This window comes from Pipistrellus kuhlii, unplaced genomic scaffold, assembly GCF_014108245.1.
Source record: "Pipistrellus kuhlii isolate mPipKuh1 unplaced genomic scaffold, mPipKuh1.p scaffold_m20_p_12, whole genome shotgun sequence".
Lineage (NCBI taxonomy): Eukaryota > Metazoa > Chordata > Mammalia > Chiroptera > Vespertilionidae > Pipistrellus > Pipistrellus kuhlii.
The window spans coordinates 21,799,645-21,818,586 of record NW_023425427.1 but is presented as its reverse complement, the minus strand read 5'-3'; the positions used below and the strand labels follow the sequence as shown (position 1 = coordinate 21,818,586).

The 18,942-nt window shown below is 40.7% G+C and overlaps 1 protein-coding gene across 3 annotated transcripts in view; it reads right to left on the bottom strand.

Annotated features, from left to right (window-relative positions):
• RASEF (RAS and EF-hand domain containing) overlaps positions 1–18,942 on the bottom strand; it is a 50,055-nt gene that overhangs the window by 8,877 nt on the left and 22,236 nt on the right. For 2 of the 3 annotated variants that reach the window (XM_036433689.2, XM_036433686.2), the window contains exons 3-14: positions 15,743–15,833; positions 15,127–15,222; positions 13,937–14,014; positions 13,232–13,347; positions 11,406–11,474; positions 9,731–9,815; positions 8,515–8,603; positions 6,288–6,522; positions 5,863–5,994; positions 5,619–5,763; positions 4,115–4,196; positions 2,789–2,903 (exon numbers count right to left, since the gene is read on the bottom strand). In XM_036433689.2, the coding sequence (XP_036289582.1) occupies positions 2,789–2,903; positions 4,115–4,196; positions 5,619–5,763; positions 5,863–5,994; positions 6,288–6,522; positions 8,515–8,603; positions 9,731–9,815; positions 11,406–11,474; positions 13,232–13,347; positions 13,937–14,014; positions 15,127–15,222; positions 15,743–15,833 (1,333 nt within the window). The remainder of the gene's footprint in view (positions 1–2,788; positions 2,904–4,114; positions 4,197–5,618; positions 5,764–5,862; positions 5,995–6,287; positions 6,523–8,514; positions 8,604–9,730; positions 9,816–11,405; positions 11,475–13,231; positions 13,348–13,936; positions 14,015–15,126; positions 15,223–15,742; positions 15,834–18,942) is intronic. The other variant, XM_036433688.2, reaches the window with a different exon arrangement.

The window sequence follows — 18,942 nt, the reverse complement described above, 5'->3', positions numbered from 1 at the left end:
GGTTCCTAAACAGGAAAAGCAGCAGCCCTGGCTAAGACATTACTCTTTGCAGTGCCTAAGGACACTCAGATGCTCATGCCATTTGGTACCAGACACAGGATCAAGAAATCAGCCTTAAACATAACAAAGGTATCTTTGTCTCCCCTTCTCTTCACACTCCTTGCCTCTAAACCGGGTGTAGTAAGGGCAGTGGAGAGAGGGAGTCAAAGGCTCTCTCCAGACCTTTCCCACCCATCCACCAGTGTGTTAATTAATTATGTTCTTTGACACTCTTCTAGGGATCTAAGGGATGTCATTTGGAAGCCAGTAAGCAAATATTCCCTTAAGTAAGCTAAGAACCCAGCATCCAAATGGCTTCCCCAAATCACACAGGTAAATATCTCCTTCAAGTCTTGATTCAAATAGCACCTTCTCGGGAGGCCAGGGCTACGCTAATGAAAACTGCATCCGCAGGAGGCCCTTCACCCTGCCTCCTTTTTTACTGTAACATTTATCACGTTCCCTCATTGTACTTATTTTATTCATTTATGTTTGTTTCTTGTTATGTCTCTCTTCCTGAAGTACAAGCTCCATAAGGACAAGGCTCTTTATTAACAGATGTCCCAACAGAGGAGGTACCCCCAAAATATTTTTGAATGTGTAAACGTCAGGATGAAATCTCATGTCTCAAATGTCTCTATTCGTCTTTTACCCAAACATTCAATCAATAAATGATGCGTGACAGATAAGTAAAATTGGCATAATTTTATTTTACCCATGATTTTATGATAATAGTTTGTAACCTAGTGCTTCTCAATGGAAATGTATTAATTATTAATTCAGAGGGACTACTTACCACTGACATTCTATTTCCTCTCAACCCTCTACTCTATCCTGGCGATCCCACAATTAGTTATTTACACAGTGGCCATATAAATTGTCCCTGTAGAATTTCCTCAAATTGGAAAGGGTGAGCCATGGCTAAGGTTCATTGCGCCCATTATTTTTCTAAGATGAAAGTTAAATGCCAAGTGCACTCCAATTTTTTCTCTATAACAAATCCAATAATTCATCTTGAATACAGTTTTCTTACTCTTTGGACCTTGTGAAAGGGGCTACCAGCAGCTGAAAAGGTCACTTACCCTGTGCCGATTGCTCAGCAAATTAGGCAGTGGGCTCCTGGCATACACTACAGCTGGTCACTAAGGGCTCCTTCAAGGCTGTGGCTGGCCCTGCCTCTTATACTTCCTTTTCTTGAGCATAATCCAAAAGATTTAAAATGAAGACTAGTTCCAACAGTTTCAACAAGTTTTGCTGTAATTTTAGTTACCCATGTGCATGAATTAGTTGGGATTTTCCATTATTCTCTGGGCTCACTGCTCTGTCCCAGGGAGGTCCACTTGAGTACATGCCTCTCCTTCATGAGCTGACTACACTTCAGATTCCTTTCTAGACTTCAAAAGCTTCTTCTCACTCTGATGCCTTACCAAGGAAGCACCATATTGAATCAGAAGCCCCCATTCTAGCCCCCATTCCGATCCTACCCTCGATATGATTACCAGCCAGTGCCATATACTTCCTATGCCTCAGGTTTCTCATAATAAGCACAAATAATACTATGTTTCTTCCTTTCTCAGATATGTTACTGAGATGAATATGACATAGAAAATTTTTATGAAATAAAAAGTTATATAAATGCCTACACATTTCACTGTATTTAAAATTTTAAGTCATGATATTCCAGTAGGATAATATGCACATTTATTTATCACTAAGTTTTACTGTCAATTACAATGTCACTTCTCATATCATTTTTTTTGTACAGGGTATGAAATAGGCTCAAATGAAGAATTCAGAAACAAACTGGAGATCATACAGGAATAAGTTCTCTGTCTAGCTACCCCTGCACTTAATACCTGTTAAATATTACAGATAATAGACCTATTTGAAAATTTTTGTTAGCCATTAGTTTCAGGTATTTTTCTCAAGTAGGTATGCTGAACCATAGTTTAAACTATTGTTTTACATTGATAAATAACTGTTGTCAGCATTCTAACTATGGTCAAATAATTTCCCACTTCTAAAAATTATTTATCATGAAACCAAAGGAAATGAAAGCTCCTCGGTTTAAAAGAAAGCACAAATAGTACCGCACATGTTAAAAATACCAACTGGTTTTTCAATGGTACTTTGGGATGTGTAAAGACCCAAATCACTATCGGAGTGAGGGAGAGAATACAGCTGTGACAGAATGAGGCTCATACCAGCTGCTGTCTCACCTGTGTATCTAGTGCACATGGAAGCCCCTATACTGTGACCAGACTTTTTTAAAGCGCTGCGGAACACGAGACAAATTGTTAAAAATCGGGACTGTCCCACAAAAATGGGACGTCTGGTCACCTTACCCTATACTCATCCAACCATGCTACACACCCAGCCCCTAAACAGACCCAACATGCTACCCACCCAGCTCTGTACACACACAACATGCTACACATCCAGCCCTAACAGCTTCGTTTGTAAGAACTGCTGCTTCTCAGGTGACCTGCATTTCCATTTGCTTCTGATTTTATCTGTAAGAAAACCCAGAAGTTTTATTCCCAGAAGCTCCTTTAATTGTGACCCTTGGCCTTGCAGGAACTTGCTGCCGAGTGCCCCTGGGAACTCTGTCTCCAACATTCCTTATCTGTCACATCTTGGACCAATGGGTTTTGGTCACATTCCCTTCAACTAGGAAGAGAACCAGCATTTTCCAGCATGGCCTATAGCTCCCTATGCAATTTTCTGTCTCTCAGTTTTGATTTCTTACCTCAATCATATCCACCCATTCTCGTACGTTAAGATAGCTTTTCTCACACGTGACATCATACAACAGCAAGACTCCATCTGCTCTTCTGAAGTAGGACTTGGCAATACTTCTGAATCTGGTTAAGAGAGAAGCACTTACAGCACGGATCTAATCAGTCTGTTTGCTGCTGCTCCGTTATTTGTTGCTTCTGTGCTCACTCACCTTTTTCTCATCTTCTCAAATAAGCCCCAAGTGAAAAAAATCTGAGGGTAATGTATCACTGTGAAAATCATCTCCGAGGCCCAGACTGACCCAGTGACAGGTAACAGGATGAGAATCTGGGCTACTGATTTTAAAAAGCCAATCATTTGCTCCACCAAACAACCCCAAGAATGTCTCCAAGCCCCAAAACATAACCAGGACAAGGATGACACTGTAATTTCTGAAAGTTCCAGCCTCAGCTAAAACCTACCAAAACCCATGAGTGGGATACCAAGAAGGGTGAAAGGAGATGCACATTAGAGAAAATAGTCTTCCAGGCCTGGGGAGGGTGGAAGAACAATGTGGATGCCACCATGCAAAAGGCATATTACATACGTGGAGGTGAGGGACTCAATAGGCGAAAAGCATACTGCAACCTACATCTCTTTCTTTAAACCGAGTGCAATATTTGATATTTTATATTTTCTTATTTTATATTTTCTTAGGGCCACGTCAGCCACAAGTATTTTTTAAATGTTGGAATGCTTAGTCTGCTGCAGAACGGGAGCTCCACGTGGACAGGTATTTGGGTCCTATTGTGAAGATTCACTGATGAATCTTAGCAGCCTAAATAGTGTCTGGTGCGGAGATAAGTAGGCACCCCTTACTCACTTGTTGAACAACTGGATAGATTCTGCTCCCAAAGAGTTAGACAATACTAAAACCTACGGGAAATCCTTCTGGTCAAGGGCAATAAATGCAAGATAAGGTACCATCACCAGGTGCGAGTCTGCTACTTAGTTCGTGCCTCTGCCCTTAAACCAAGGGAAGCTGCCTTCTATTGTGCCCCACTGAGCAGCTCCTCACACTGACACCACATTCAGAGGTATCGTCTCACTAAAATCTCTTGTTAGGAAAGGGCCCTCTCCTTTCCCAACTGAACACAAGCTTCATGGAAGCTTAAGGTCCTTTTTCTCACACAGCTGATAGGTGAGAGAAAGAGGTAAGGAAGTGAGCATTCTTAAAATTCTAATGTACAGCTAACTATATGGTACATTATAATTACATAATGATAAGCATAGAAATCACTGAGTGGGCTGCGAAGCTTGTGTGTGTAAGCCAAGCTGCTCTCCGGAAAGCACTTGCCTCTCCTGACCAGCCGTGTCCCAGAGCTGTAGAACTGTGCGCTCTCCATCCACGACGAGGGTCTTCATCTGAAAGTCAACGCCTGCAAAGGAACAGAAGAGAACACGGAAAGCAGGAGGTAAATCACTCCACTGGTTTTTACTTTCCAGTTCTCTTTAGATGAGACAGGAGCCAATAAAGCAAAGAGCCCAGTGAGATAGGGATAAATGAGTATGGCTTCATACACTAATTATCAGTCAGGCCCCAAAACTGCACGCACGGGATGCACCATCTGCAGGCTGGCTGACTTGGGGAAGAATTTAGTCTATGAACAAAGGGAAAAATCTATGTTCTAATTGTCATGTAATTGGGGAACTGTTATATCTGTGTGCGCATGTACATAAATATGTGTGCGTGTATATATGTATATGGTTATGTATATATGCTATATACATATATAGCAACTGAACCGCATACTGGAGTCTTTTTATGAATCAAATTGAAGTGAACTTTCAGCTTTGTTATTTTGAGTGGTCTAAATAAAGGACCATAAATTTACAAAAATGCCCATTGTGAAGAGGGAAACCAATCTTTTCTAACATTTCTGGTTATCAAAATAAGAACATTTTAGATAAACAAGAAAAAGAAATGATAATTTGCATATCTTCAACTCCTACTGATTATTATGCAAATTTGGAAATTAGGACATAATTTCTGCCTTGTACTGAGAGGTAATACATTCCATTGTAAAGGAGGGAGGTAACAAACTTCTATGATTTTGACTAAAGTGACAAACTAGCCATCAGTCATGTCCCTTTAACAATATCAAACAACAGCTTATCAGAAAAGCTTTCCCTGACCACCCTGCATAAAAGTGCACCTCTCCCTAAACCTCTTTTTTCTTTTATTTAAATTTGTTTTTCATCTATTTCCCTCCTTTGGGATGTAAACTCCTTCCAGGCTGGAATGTAGTCAACTCTGTTCATTGTGTATTTTTAGCACCTGTAACAGCAATGGACTCACTGTAGGACTCAGGAAATGTTTGCTGAATAGATGAGCCTGTCCTCTCAGGCTCTAAGCCACATGTGTCAAACACAAGGCCCGCGGGCCAAATCCGTCCCGCCAGGCCTTGCAATGGGCCCGCACCGCGCTGTCATCACTGCACTCCGCTGCGTTTCCATCACAATGACAGTTTATGACTGTTCAGTAAACCATTCGGCCCGCGATTTAGGCTGGATTTTAGATTTTGGCCCCTTCTCTGATTGAGTTCGACACCCCTACTCTAAGCTCTAAACTGTCACTGACTGGCTAAGTAGATACCTCTGTCCTTTGTCAGTCTCCCTTTCCTAAAGCTGGGCCTTTGCCAAAACAGGAGAGGACCATTCTATAGTCAAGGACACACACACGTCTACCTACATGTATGAGGAGAGAGATGGTCCTGTGTATCTGTGTATATAACCCTGAAGAAAATAAAATCAAGCTAAAAAAGTAATTTCCTCATTAAAATCTGAAAAAGGAGCCATACCCAGGGTGGCACTTGTATTTCCTCGAAATTCATTCTTGCAAAGTCTCATGAGGAAACTGGACTTCCCCACGGCGGCGTCCCCCGCAAGCACAATCTTGTAAGCCTTTTGTGAGCTGGAAGAGCTGTTGTCATCCGCCATGTCTGTCTAGGGGGAAAAGACACAGTGGGTGACAAAGGGGGTGCCGGTTTCCTTCCCAACAAGTTACAAGGCCCAGAAAATTATTTGGGTTCAGGAACCACCTACCTGGGGTGAAAGGGCCAAGATGGGCTTCCGTGGGTAACTAGCAGCACTGCCTTCACTGGCAGGGGGCTTCCAGTCTAAGACCGAAGCCACACCATCTGAACCATATGTCTCTTCATCCCTTATATCAGGAACCTGTTTGTTTTTTTTAAAAAAAAAGTTAGCTGGTAAAGCCTCTCATTACACATATACATCAGAGGTTCAAGAAAAGAAAAGGATAGTCCATGCTGCTATGGCATAGAGTGGCCCACATGTCAATCAATGAGGATTCCTCCTTAAATTAGTGGAGAGAAAAAAAACAACAACCATTCTCCTATGTTTCATAGTTATAACCTTTAAAATGGATTCTCAGGACAGATCAAAGTCAAACAGGGTGCTAGATCTCTAGGGAGGACGAGCCAAGGAGAGCAGTGATTCCCGGGGCTTACATCTGTGTCTGAAGCATCGCCCGCAGAGCTCTCCCGCATGCCATGCGACCTCAGAAATGCTCTCTGGTGTTTGTATTCCACCTCTGAGTCGTACTCATTGGAATCTCTCAGGGTGGACATGCCACTGTCGAAGCAGCTCTCGGGCAGGCTGTCAACTTCACAATTCGCCCTCTGCATAGGATCACAGAGGGCCAACGAGTCACAGTCCTCATCCACGTAGGAAGAGCGGGAGGACCTAGGGTAGAGGAGAAGACTGGCACCTGAGGGCTTCAGTGCTCGAGAAAGACCACACGGACAAGAGTGGGCTCAAGATCAACACTTGAACCTTTGCTAAGAGCCACAGTGCATTCCATGATTAAGCATCGGGGGAAATAAAATGTTCGAAGCCATATCGGTTCATTCCATGCAACAATCAATAAAAACAAAGACACTCAAGCATTTAATAAATGAAAGTATTTTTCTAATCACCTTTACTAGTATTCCCTGATAATAAAGGTTCCCAAAGTCTAAATGCAATCTGAAGTTGCATTAAGAAAAATAAATGTAGAACACGCGAACCTTTTTCCTCTCGTGTGGTCAGACCACATTCTGAACAATGCATCCACTTCTGAATAACATCTCTACTTAAAAGGGATGTTGATAACCTGGGGAGGGGGACAGGGAGGCAGCAGTAATGACATGAGACTCAAAACCTTGCAAGATGAGAAATCGTTCCGTGCACTCAGCTTAAATCTTAATGCTTTCGCTCTTCAAATAAGCGAAGGGCTGACACATGAAGAATACATTCCCTCAGGTTTCCCAAGACAAAATGAGGACCAACTGCTAGACTTTTCTGGGAGTCATATTTCTAAATAGTGAAAAATGACAATTAGAAACATATGGTCCTGGAACAGTTTGGCAGATGAGATGAGTTTTCTGCCGTGAAGTGTCAACACGCAGTCTGGAAAAACCCCTGCAGGAGAGGTTTCATGCAGAAAGGCCAGAACTTCTGACTTCTGTGGATCTTTCCTTCATGAAACTCAAACATCTGCTTTTCTATTTGTTTTTTTTTTAACAATCTAGTTTTATATTAAAATACAAACAATAGCTACAATTTCTTTAGTCTTTGCTACACATCGGACACAAGCCTAGCTACTTGGCATACATGATTTCATCAGGAAGGGGGAATGGATGGGGGAGTATATTGGTCTCCAGATATGAGAAATAAAAAGAGATGGATATGCTTAGAAGAGACAGTGTGGTCTTAATAGATGTATAAACTATATAAATCTGAGAAATCAAAATATTTTAGTGCCTTTAGCAAATGTTTAACATGAACTTAAAAGGTGATTTACCAATATGCCTTATCTGAATATGATGCTCACTTATGAGGTATTTTTCCTGGAACAGGAATTTCATACCAAATCTCAATATAGCTAGCTAGCTAGGTGTGTATACATTCTTTTACTATTTCATCATTTAGGACACTCTCCTTCTGAAACTGATTTTAGGTTAATCTGTAAGGAACTTAAGAAAATCATTCTCATTATAATATAAAATATAATATAATATAAAATTAATATAATATAATATAATATAAAGCAAGAAGAGATTAACCAAAGAACTTAAATGCATACATATGTAATCCATGGACACATAATAGTGTGGTGAAAGCACGGGGTCGGGGGAGTTGGAAGGGATCAATGGGGAAAAGAGGGAACATCTGTAATACTCTCAAAAATAGAGATAAATATTTTTAAAAATAGAGCTAAATTTTCACTTCCAGTAGCCTCTGTGACTCCTTTAATATACAGCTTGTAAACACTAGCCATATTGCTTTTGTTTTAAAAGTGTCCTTTTCCTTCAATATAGCTTACATAATATTATGCTGAGCTATTAAACATTTACTAAGAATCTCAACATAATATACCACAACATTTATCAGAGTTCAACTGGTCTCCCTGAAACTCCCTTTACCAACTCCACTTATAAGAAACAAAACACAATTAGGAATGAGGTCAAGGTGAGTTTATATAAAACCAAGTCATGACATCTTAAGGTAATCACTTTGCCCTGTCTTCAACACTTTTACTTTAATCTTTACATATTCCATGTTCCAAAATTTAAAGTAAGGGTAGAAATACAAATTAGTGCCCAAAATATATTCTACTATTTTAATTTCCCTCTAAGGAAATTTACTCTCCTTTCAACTTTGATCCAGAATTCAAACAAAATGAAAATAACATACCTGTCATAGCCCGGAGGTTGAGGAGAATGACCATTAAATTTCGGACTGCTCCTAGAACTTGTATTCCCTGGCGATGTATTATTTACACGCTGAAATGCATAATTGTTGTTTCATTACTCAGTGTAAGCATTTTATATATATGTTTTTTAACTTGTAGCACACTAGTTAACTTCCAATGCAATTAAAAGTTTGGTGTCCTACATGAGCAAATGTGAGCACCAAAATCAAGGGGGAAACGCAATAACTGCATATGGTATTTTCTCCTCATTTGCGTCATAAATCTAATTCCTACTACGTAAGCCGTAAAGGGGTTCCCAGTGCCCTAAATCTGCCAGGACCCTGCAATACCAATGTCTTTTGATTTGTTTCTTCCGGAACCATAATCTAGTTTAGTGAGTAACCCTTCCATACCCCAAGCTATGCCCATGGGAATCCCAAACTTGAAGCTGACCCTCAAAAGAGGGAGAAGAGGTTTTCTCATACGCAGAGTCTGGGTATTTTGGAAAATTCCAAATTCCAAAAGGGGCTTAGCTTGTTTCTGCAGGAGGGTTTAAAATCCAAGGCCTCCATCTGATGACCTCAGTACTATAAAGAATACTCAGAGTGTGTGAACACACTCCTCAGCCAGAAGCACCCTCTCATTCCCCTCACCTGGGCAGTTTCATTTGTACCTCAATGGGCTGCCCACTCTCTCTTATGTTACTTCTACCTGTGCAAATCTTAACTACGTGCCACACTATGAACCTGCCAGGGCCCAGGTCACACCTGCACATCTTTCTCTGATTTCCTAGACCCATAGTCAGCAAACTGTGGCTCGCCAGCCACATGCGGCTCTTTGGCCCCTTGAGTGTGGCTCTTCCACAAAATACCATGGCCTGGGTGAGTCTATTTTGAAGAAGTGGCGTTAGAAGAAGTTTAAGTTTAAAATCTTAGGCTCTCAAAAGAAATTTCAATCATTGCACTGTTGATATTTGGTTCTGTTGACTAATGAGATTGCCAATGACTGTCCTAAGCTACCTAACGAGAGTTGGTTAACCTCTAGGCATTTGTTTCCTCAGAGTGGTAGCACCATTTTTTAATTTGGGGGAAATTCCCCTTTTATCACATGGAATAGTTTCTCATGACTGTAAGTTCGCTCAGGATAAAATACAAGATTTCCACCGAAATAGTCTAGCACGAGACAGAACACCACGCGTCAGAAAATTGTGCTGCATACCAAGGACCTGTTGAACTTGCTGTAAGTGTTTTCGAGGGCACTCCTTAGGCCATCGTTGCTGTCATGCAGCTTCCGGTTAGCTGTTCTGCGGAGTAAGTAAATAAAATAGAAATCAACGTGGAAAGTATCAATAGGGGGAAGTGTCACCACTTATTTTCCAGGCTGTGATGTTCAGAAGGTGGAATTACCATCTCCTGTAACTTGCTACCTCTTCCCTTCACACCTCACAAACTGAGATCACAATTCATTACTAGAAGCACAACTTAATGCACGCATCACCTCTCTTTAAAGATCTCAAGGGATGTCAGGAAGGTATTCGCTGTTCTGTGGAACTGCTCTTCCCTCGGGGAGCTCTGTTGTTTGAAGAGATTTCATGCAGCTTTCTGCTCACTAAATGCCTGGCCTCGGCTGACACCAGGAGCCACTCTCTATCCTCCTGCACACAACCCAGCTATGGACGTGGTGTGTGATGATACACTTTTTCCTGGGGCTAAAAAGTACATCCCACTCCTGGCCTGATGCTGTGCCACTGGGCACTTCCATGTACCTGTTAAAGGCTCCAACATCGACCCTGGTTTCAAATCCCAGTTCAGGTGGGAGTTATTTAACCTGCCAGAGCCTCAGCAAAATCTTCTAGGAAATGAGGATAACCCAGAACCTCTGTCTTGGAGAGTGGCTAATCTTTCCCCACTGAACGCTTATTCATACTTCAGGCCTCAGCTCACTAGATGCTTCTGTTGTGAACACTTCCTGGGCCTTCCTGATTAAGCCAAAGTTCTCTACAGGATACACATCCCTTCCCTTTTGTCCCGCCTCTCTCATTTGGCATTTCATATTTCTATTATTATTGATCAGTTTCTGTCTTCTTCCCTAGACTAGCCCCATTAGGATAGAGATTCATTTTTCCTTCTACCTTCCATTCTATTCCCAGTCCCTGACATCTGACCCATAAAAGATGATGAGTGAAAATATGCTGAATGAATGAATGAATAGGATTATGGTAGTATATCAACTCTGTAATTGCCACAGGTGAGACTTGAAAACTATTCAAAAAAGAATGTATCAAAGTGGATCTTAATTCATTGGGGGTAAGTGAACTCAACAGAAAAGACTGTATGGGTAGAAAACAGAGACAGGGAGTAAAAGGGGGAGTTTTGTGGGGAAGGGCCTCAGATACTGGAATTACTGTAACTCAGCTGTGAAATTGACAGAGCAGGTATATTTCCAATAGAATTTTTTTAAACCTAAGAAAAATATACCCCATTATAACCAGGCACTATACATTGTGAAAGAAGGATCATATATGCCTGCTGCTGCGACATGCACTACCATGCGATGGCTGACCACCTCTCAGGTGAACTGCAGAGAAAGCCACTAAAGTTGAGGCCATTATTCTTGCAGAAGCATAATTCAGACATGCTGGACACACCATCTGACTTGCAAGGACATAGGGGATTACACTCTAGTGCCTGGATATTATTAGATTATTTAAGATTAGAAACAACAGACAGCTAAGAGGTTGTACTAAATGCAGCACAGCTAGCAGATGCACGATTGGGCATGGGAACCCAGCCCTTAGAATACAGCACCTGGGTTACATGTGGCACATGTGATATTAAGAAGAAATAAGTAAAATGTATTGTAAATGCAATGAGCATTTTATATGAAAACTTACTGGAGTATTTCAATTTGCCTCTCAAGACTATTTCGATCTTCCGTGTACTCTCGGATTATTTCCAGATCCCTGTAAAATTATAGTTTATGTTTGAATGAGAATTGGGTGATCAGTCCTGCCTTACCCAAACCTGCCCTTTTCAAACTCTTTCTCACCTTTGTAAAGACATGTGTCCTTGTCCACGGTTTCTATCTCATCTGTGCTCCCACTTGGTTCCTCTGAGCTATCAGTAGCCTCCTCTCCTCTTAGGACTCCACAAACACACCACACCCTCAGCTTCCTTGTGCAAGGTGCTCTTCCACCTTATTGCCCGCTCTGCACCCATCTGCCCTTCCTCCCTACCCCATTGACGTGGCTCTGTCCTCACTGGGAATGAACCACTGGCCTTTCGCTAAGTCCCCTTTCCTCAGTTCTTCATCAGTTCTAACCCTTCTTTGCTCATTCCAGGCCTTATACAATCCCAACCACAGCTATTTTCTTCTTTCTTGTGATTCCTTCTGTCCCTTCCTTAACACTCCCTCCTCTCCTCTTCCTGAATCACAGGGAATCCACAGGACCCAGCTTCCTCCATTCACTAAAAACACTCACACACTGATTCCTCTGTTGCTCTATTATGAAGCCCTAGCCTCATCCTCAAGAAGTCCACTCTGACCACCAGCCATTCACAGCCAGCCTGTATTCCATCTCAGCCCCATTTCTAAGCAGACAAACCCCCTCACTAGCTTCCAAAGCTCTCAAAGTATCAATTTGTGTCCACAATAACCTGACCATTTGCTCTTTTAATAAGGCTAAAAATTTTCCAATTATCTATAGAAAATTAAGTTTGTTCACCAGAAATTTGAGCCCTTACATTTTAGATTTAGACAAGATTCTAAACATTTTAATTTTTAAAAAATTTTACCTTTAATTTCAAATGTATTTTTCCTGCCCAGTGGTATAACCACTTTCCCCCATCCAGGCTTATCTGTCCTTATATTTTTGACCCTGTGTTGGGTACTGCCTCACCTAGAACATCTCTTAACTTTCTCTTCCCATCTGTGAAATGGAGATAAGGAAAGTCCCTGTCTCGTGGGATATTACATGGACTGAGTGTGCTAATGCCAAGTACTAGATAGTACTAGTAAAATACTAGGCACCTGTGTTACTTACTGATGTTACCTTTGCTCCCCTTGACCAACACAAACCTATTCTCCCTCCCAAGATCACCTCAAGTGTCTCTTCACTTTTTACCTCACTCAAGTAAATTTCAAGTTCTCAAAAAACAGAGACCACAACATTTCATATGCATATATGTATATAGATGCATTTATATTCAAATGTGTGAATATATATCTATATATACACACATACACATACATGTAATTCTGTGTGTGTGTGTATGTATGTTACTATATACTATAAGTGCCTCTGTGTGTGTTGCTATATACCATACTGCAAATCTAAAGCACAGCAAAATAAAATTACTTGTCTAAGGTGTCTACTTTTCTTACATTGAAGGGCCAAAATTCCTACTTTTAAAGCCCTTATTAACACTAACTCTTGACACATTAGGTACATTCTTCTGCTCCCAGTTAATTCAATCATTTATTAAGCCTACACTGTCCTACCCAGTCAATAATTAAATTAATTAATCTGTTTCTATAAAAAATTAAAAACACAAAAAATCACTACAAAAGCTGATAGTAAAATCTTTAGAAAGCAAAGAATATAGCAGTAAAATTAATAAATAAGCCTTTATTATTACATAACTAAGTTTTATGCCCATGGATGGTTACCTAAATAAACATTCCATTTAAACTAAAAAAATCAAATGTGAAGATTCATACCTTTCAGAATTCAGACTCTGATCAGCATAATCACTTTTCAAAGCATCTAATTCACTCTGAAGAAAGGCTATGTTTGTCTGTGCTTCCAACAGATCTTTCTTAACTTTCTGATTTTCCTACAGAAAAGGAACATAACAGATCTTTAGACTCACTTTCTTCACCTGGGAGAAATGAAATAATGCACAGTTTAACTTTCCCACACACCACTCTCACCCATCCACAAGTCTTCGAATCTTGGTAGTCAAAGAACTAGTTATCAATTCAATGAAACTTGAAATTAAGATACAGTACTAAAGTGTCAAAAATCTAAATCCTCAAAGTTGTGTCTGTATTTTTTTTTTTAATACATGACATTCGGTGCCAAACTCAAACACTCAAGAGTTTGTCATTATGTACTTCGACATGATATTGGCTGCTGGAAGCTAATTCCAGCAGGTCATAAATGCAAAGTCCTCAAAAGATGGATGGCCATGCCATTATTAGTTGGAATATATATATGCATTCACAACAGGTGGGATATCATTGAGGAAACACCTGCATAAATAACACCTTTGGTTGATATTATTCCAAAGACTTTTTCTAACTGTGGTATTAATTTCTCTTTAAGCTTCTATTCCTGGAACACTGAAATACTAGCATGATTATGTTTGGGGAACAGTAGCCTAACAGGAAATGTATTTCTGTAAGGGAAAAGGTGATTCTTACCATTGATAAATCATAAATTTGTCTTTTTAATGCAGCCACATCTTCTTTTTGACTTACATGTTTTGATTGTTCTTCTAGCTGAAAGAGCAAATAAAGGTTGTGTGTTTACAGACTTACTCTGAATTGATTCAGTTTAGTTTGGGAATATCCCTGCTTATAGAAATCAGAATTCTAGAAGTCAATTTTCCATAAGAATTTAAATAATTTAAACATTTGAGAAAAGAGTTTTATTGTTTAATGAATTTTATTTGAAACAATTAGAAAAACCGTCCTTGAAACCATTCAACTCTTAAAACAACCCAATCCTTGCTTTTTCAGTTACATTGCACATGTCTGGACCTCTATATTCACCTATAACTTTATCTGCACTTAACACTTTCTTTCCTGCATTATAATTATTTGGAAGTGTTCTACCTGTCCTGCTAGAGTCTAAGATTTTTAAGAACAAAGTGAGTGTCGTTTCCACCTATGTTTTATTCACAGTGATTTCAGGAAGTTCTTATCAAATGATTGAAATCAGTAAAATTACATATGATGTGAAAGTAGAGACATGTGCACCCTAAAAATTATATCGATAAGTCCATGAGCTCTGTTTGCTGGTTGACTCATTAGTTGTTTCCAAATTAAACTAGCTCAAAAGTGTCTATAACATGGGCAACAAAAATGATTTCCTACAAACAGCTTACACCAGTGAGAATTTGTGGGTGTCCATCAATTGAATATTTATGCCCTAATCAAAATGAATGCCTTATGCCATTATTTCTAATTCTAAGTACTCTGACAATGGGCTTTCATCATCTTTCAGCTGAAGGTTTCACACAGTATGTCATGACTGCACACAACTGACTGTGAGATGAGCTCTTGACTTTAAAATGCACGCCAACTTCAGAGAAGAAAAGCTGAGCTGGCAAAATGAGTGTCTCAGCATCAATGGTATAGGTAATGGCAATTATAACAACTGTGTAAACTTCTCTACAGTTCTTTACAGCCTTTAATGTGCTCTCACATAGATCTACACAAGAGAAGGATGCCTTTGGAAACATAAAAGTCTTGCCACAGAGTCCAATTTGATTCTGAGATCTGATTCCACCTGCTGCTTCAAAGTGATTCTAAATGTTTTTAGTCACTTATAACTCAGACTCTCTGATATCTTGGAGCTATTCCTAAAAGTCTTGCTTCCACATACCTACCTTTTTCAGTTTCTTTATTGTCACCTGTAGATCCCCTACTTCTGTTTCATACTGACGCCTGAGGTCACTGAGGGCTTCCTCAGCTTTGCGTTTTTCCTAATAGGAAAAATAAAAGTTACATTGATTTAAATAGCTCTTCAAAATAACAGGTGATAAATGTCTTATGTCAAACTAAAAATGATCTCAAGTCTCCTACACAGGGAGGGGAGAAGTAACCACATGACTGCAGATACATGGCCATTTCCAGAATTGGGACAACAAAGGCTCAGGTCAGGCTATTTGCCCAGCACCATCGCCTACACAGGTCAGAGCCAGAAAGCAAACTAAGGTCTAGGAACACCAACATTCAGGCCCCTTTCACTCTATTTGCTGCCTCTGAGAGTTAACAGCTCAAATGAATAGGAAAAAGATGACATGTTTAAAAAAAATAAAAAATAAAACCTAACACTAGCTATTGAAAGAAATATGCCTAGCCCTGGATGGTGTCGTTCAGTGGTTAGAGCATCAGTCCATGCACTGAAAGGTTGCAGTTCGATTCCTGTACATGCTATACCCAGAGGTGGCCTGGTGCTATGTCTGTAAGAACTCACTGAATGAATGGACCGCACACACTCACATCTTTCCGAGTCTTGTGTTCTGCAGCCTGAATCCTCTGATCCATTTCCTCCTCCAACTCACTCAGCTGCATGGCTGCCTTGTCCTGGGCTCTGAAAGGCAAAGAATGATGCACACCTTTTCATTCTCCTCTTAAACTTGTAACAGCAAAACTTCCACTAATCTATCTCACACCTTTTATTTTATAAGGAGGAGAAATACAACATTCAAAATAATAATTGCTGTGCCTTCCACATAATAAAATGAGGTTAGCAAGGCAACCATTTGAATGTAAAAGGACATTAACACTAGATATTAAACAAATGGAATAGATTAGATAAAATGGCATTCAACTAAATTGTGGCAAAGAACTGATAAAAATACTAAACAACTGGGAAGTTGTCAATAAATTTCGAAAATCCTTTTTTCTGTCCTGCTGAGCTAGAACCCTGGACAAAAAAAAACAAAAAAACAAAACAAAAAAAAACGCTCCAGGGCAAAAAGATGTTTTGAAATTTCATTATATGAAATTTCTGTTATATGCTACAGTTGGAAGGGGGGAAAAGGAAGGAACTCAGCAATTGTTACTAATCAAATCCTTAAAGGTAGAAATGTGGATACAGTTACCTGTTAGAAAATTTCTTTTATTAATGTAATCAATTAATCATATTTTATGGAGGCAGAAGATACTGGTTTTCAAAAAAAAAAAAAAAAGTCAGAAATGGGAGAAGTCTGTTGAGAATACTTTCAGGAAAGTTTTACATAGCAATTGCCCAGTATGGAGACATCTACCGCTCTACAATAGTTGAAGCTTCTAAGTGAGCCCTAACACAATTATTTTTTTATTCTCTCTCAGCTACATGTCCAAGTATCTACATTTCACACTCATATATATATATATGCCTACTCCACTAGATTATAAGTGACATGAAAGCAGCCACCAGGGCATTTGGAGTTGGTTCACTTGGACCAGTGATATGCAATTAATAAACAGTAGGGAACCCGAGTAGAAGATCTCCTGTCCTCAAGTTTGCTGGCTTCTGTGTACCATCTCACCTGCTCTTACTTCCTTGTGATGCCATTTGTTGGTACATCAGTTTAATTTCTACCTCAAGTTCCAAGCAAGCATTGAAGGGTGGGAGGGAGGACCCAAAGGTAAAATTCTGAATGATTTACTACTGTTCCCTGATCCTGTTTACTCCCTCCTCACCTTACAGCCTGCCCAAGGTTATGTTAACCTGGTACAGAAAGCCAGCTAGTTCTAGTTTGTTTATAAACACCTGCTATTTGAAGCCTAGGAATTATATTTCTCTATAGCAATGTGGGTGTTGGGGTTTGCTTGTTTTTCGATGAACCCTGAAACTGTAAAGAGCAACACCACATATCCATGTCTCCCTTTGTTAGGACAGGTTTTTCCAGCCCTTCCTTCGAGACACCCCGTCCCAAACATCTGGGTACCTGGGCTGCTTCTGAATGTGTTCCTTCTGCTTTTCTCACTTCTGAGCAACTTTTACATTTTTTTATTGTTCAAGGCCAGTGGTCGGCAAACTGCAGCTTGCGAGCTACATAGGGCTCTTTGGCTCCTTGAGTGTGGCTCTTCCACAAAATACCATGGCCTGGGCTAGTTTATTTTGAAAAAATGGCATTAGAAGAAGTTTAAGTTTAAAAAATTTGGCTCTCAAAAGAAATTTTAATTGTTCTACTGTTGATATTTGGCTCTGTTGACTAATGAGTTTGCTGACCACTGGTTCAGGCTATAATGACAGTGTTTGCCTCAGTAATTCCTAGTGAAATGTCTAGGATATTGGAAAAGTCTACTTTACCCCAGTCCAGGGCCTCTACCAGAATACTGGGCACCCATTCTTCAGGTGTAAATACAGACCAAGACTCTCCCCCAGTTAAAAAATAGAGATGAGGATGAAGGGGCCTTAGCGAGGACTGCAAGGAAACGTCCATGGTGGTCATATAAATGCATCAGTGAGGTGTCTTAACAGCTAAGAGAGGGGCCTTTAGGAGGCCTGGAGCTCAGAGCAGAGCCTGACTTTGGATCTCACCCAGAGAGCACAGGATGGGGGAGAAGAAAAGCACCAAGACAGCACAACATAATGTGACATATTGACATACTCCACAGCTGAGGGCAGCACTGGAAATGAGAACATAAAGAATGCCATTTCTTTTTTCCCTGATGTGTTTACCTGGTACTGCCTTAGAGACCATGTGTGCTTGAGCACGTGTGTGTGTGTGTGTGTGTGTGTGTGTGTGTGTGTGTCCTGCATATCTTTCTGTGGGTCTGTATATGTGTACCTGTGTGTATACATGAGAGTTTGTCTATTTTAACAGACACTCACTGGACATTCTGAAAACGCACTATGTCTGTCCACTAGTCACGTCTCAAAGGAGGCCAACCTGGGCCTCTGACCAACACCCACATGCTCCAGAGAATCTAGAGTTCTGAGAGCATCTACTGCAAGGCTCAGCAGACCTGAGGGAGAGGATCGGAGCCAGGAAGTGATCGTGTTCAAGAGCAAACCCCTGAGAACAGATCAACTCCTGCATGACTATGGGAATCAGAAAATAATCCTACTTAACCTCAGTGTTCTAAAACATGTTCTCTTCTACATTTTCATTCACTCTGGTTACTTCAAAGGGTCAACGGGATAGTTTGATCATTGTGTTGAAGGGAAGAGCAGAGACAGAGGAGCAGCCCCGGCTTGCCCCGTGGAGGTGGGGCATCCTATCCAAGGGGCCGATGATCCGCACAGAGATGGAGGTGGGCAAGCTCAGAGCTGCTGGAGGAACGCACTGCAGCGAGAAGCCTTTGTGGGGTGAATGGGGAGTAGTGACAAACGAAGTGCCCTCTTTCCCAGCATTTGCCAAAGCAGTGTGGCCCTTCCAAGAGGCAAAGAGGCTGATGTTTGGATTGCAACACATAGAATTCTGCTGTGCACTGGGTTGCAGTTAAAAGCAGTAAGATATCTTGTATGAGCAGCTATGCCTTCCACAAACCAGCTGCATGACTAAGGGCTTAGCTGTGCTCAGCCTTTCAGTTGGGCCTGGGTGAGGGGGCCAGACGGGAAAGCAGCATCACTGAGCATCCACCCTGCATAAGCCCAGTGCCAGGGCATCCTCCATGATGGCATCCAGTAAGTCTCCACCCCCTGAGGAGGGGAATAGTTACAGCCTTGTTTTGCAAATGCAGGAGCTGAGACTCAGGGAGAGTAA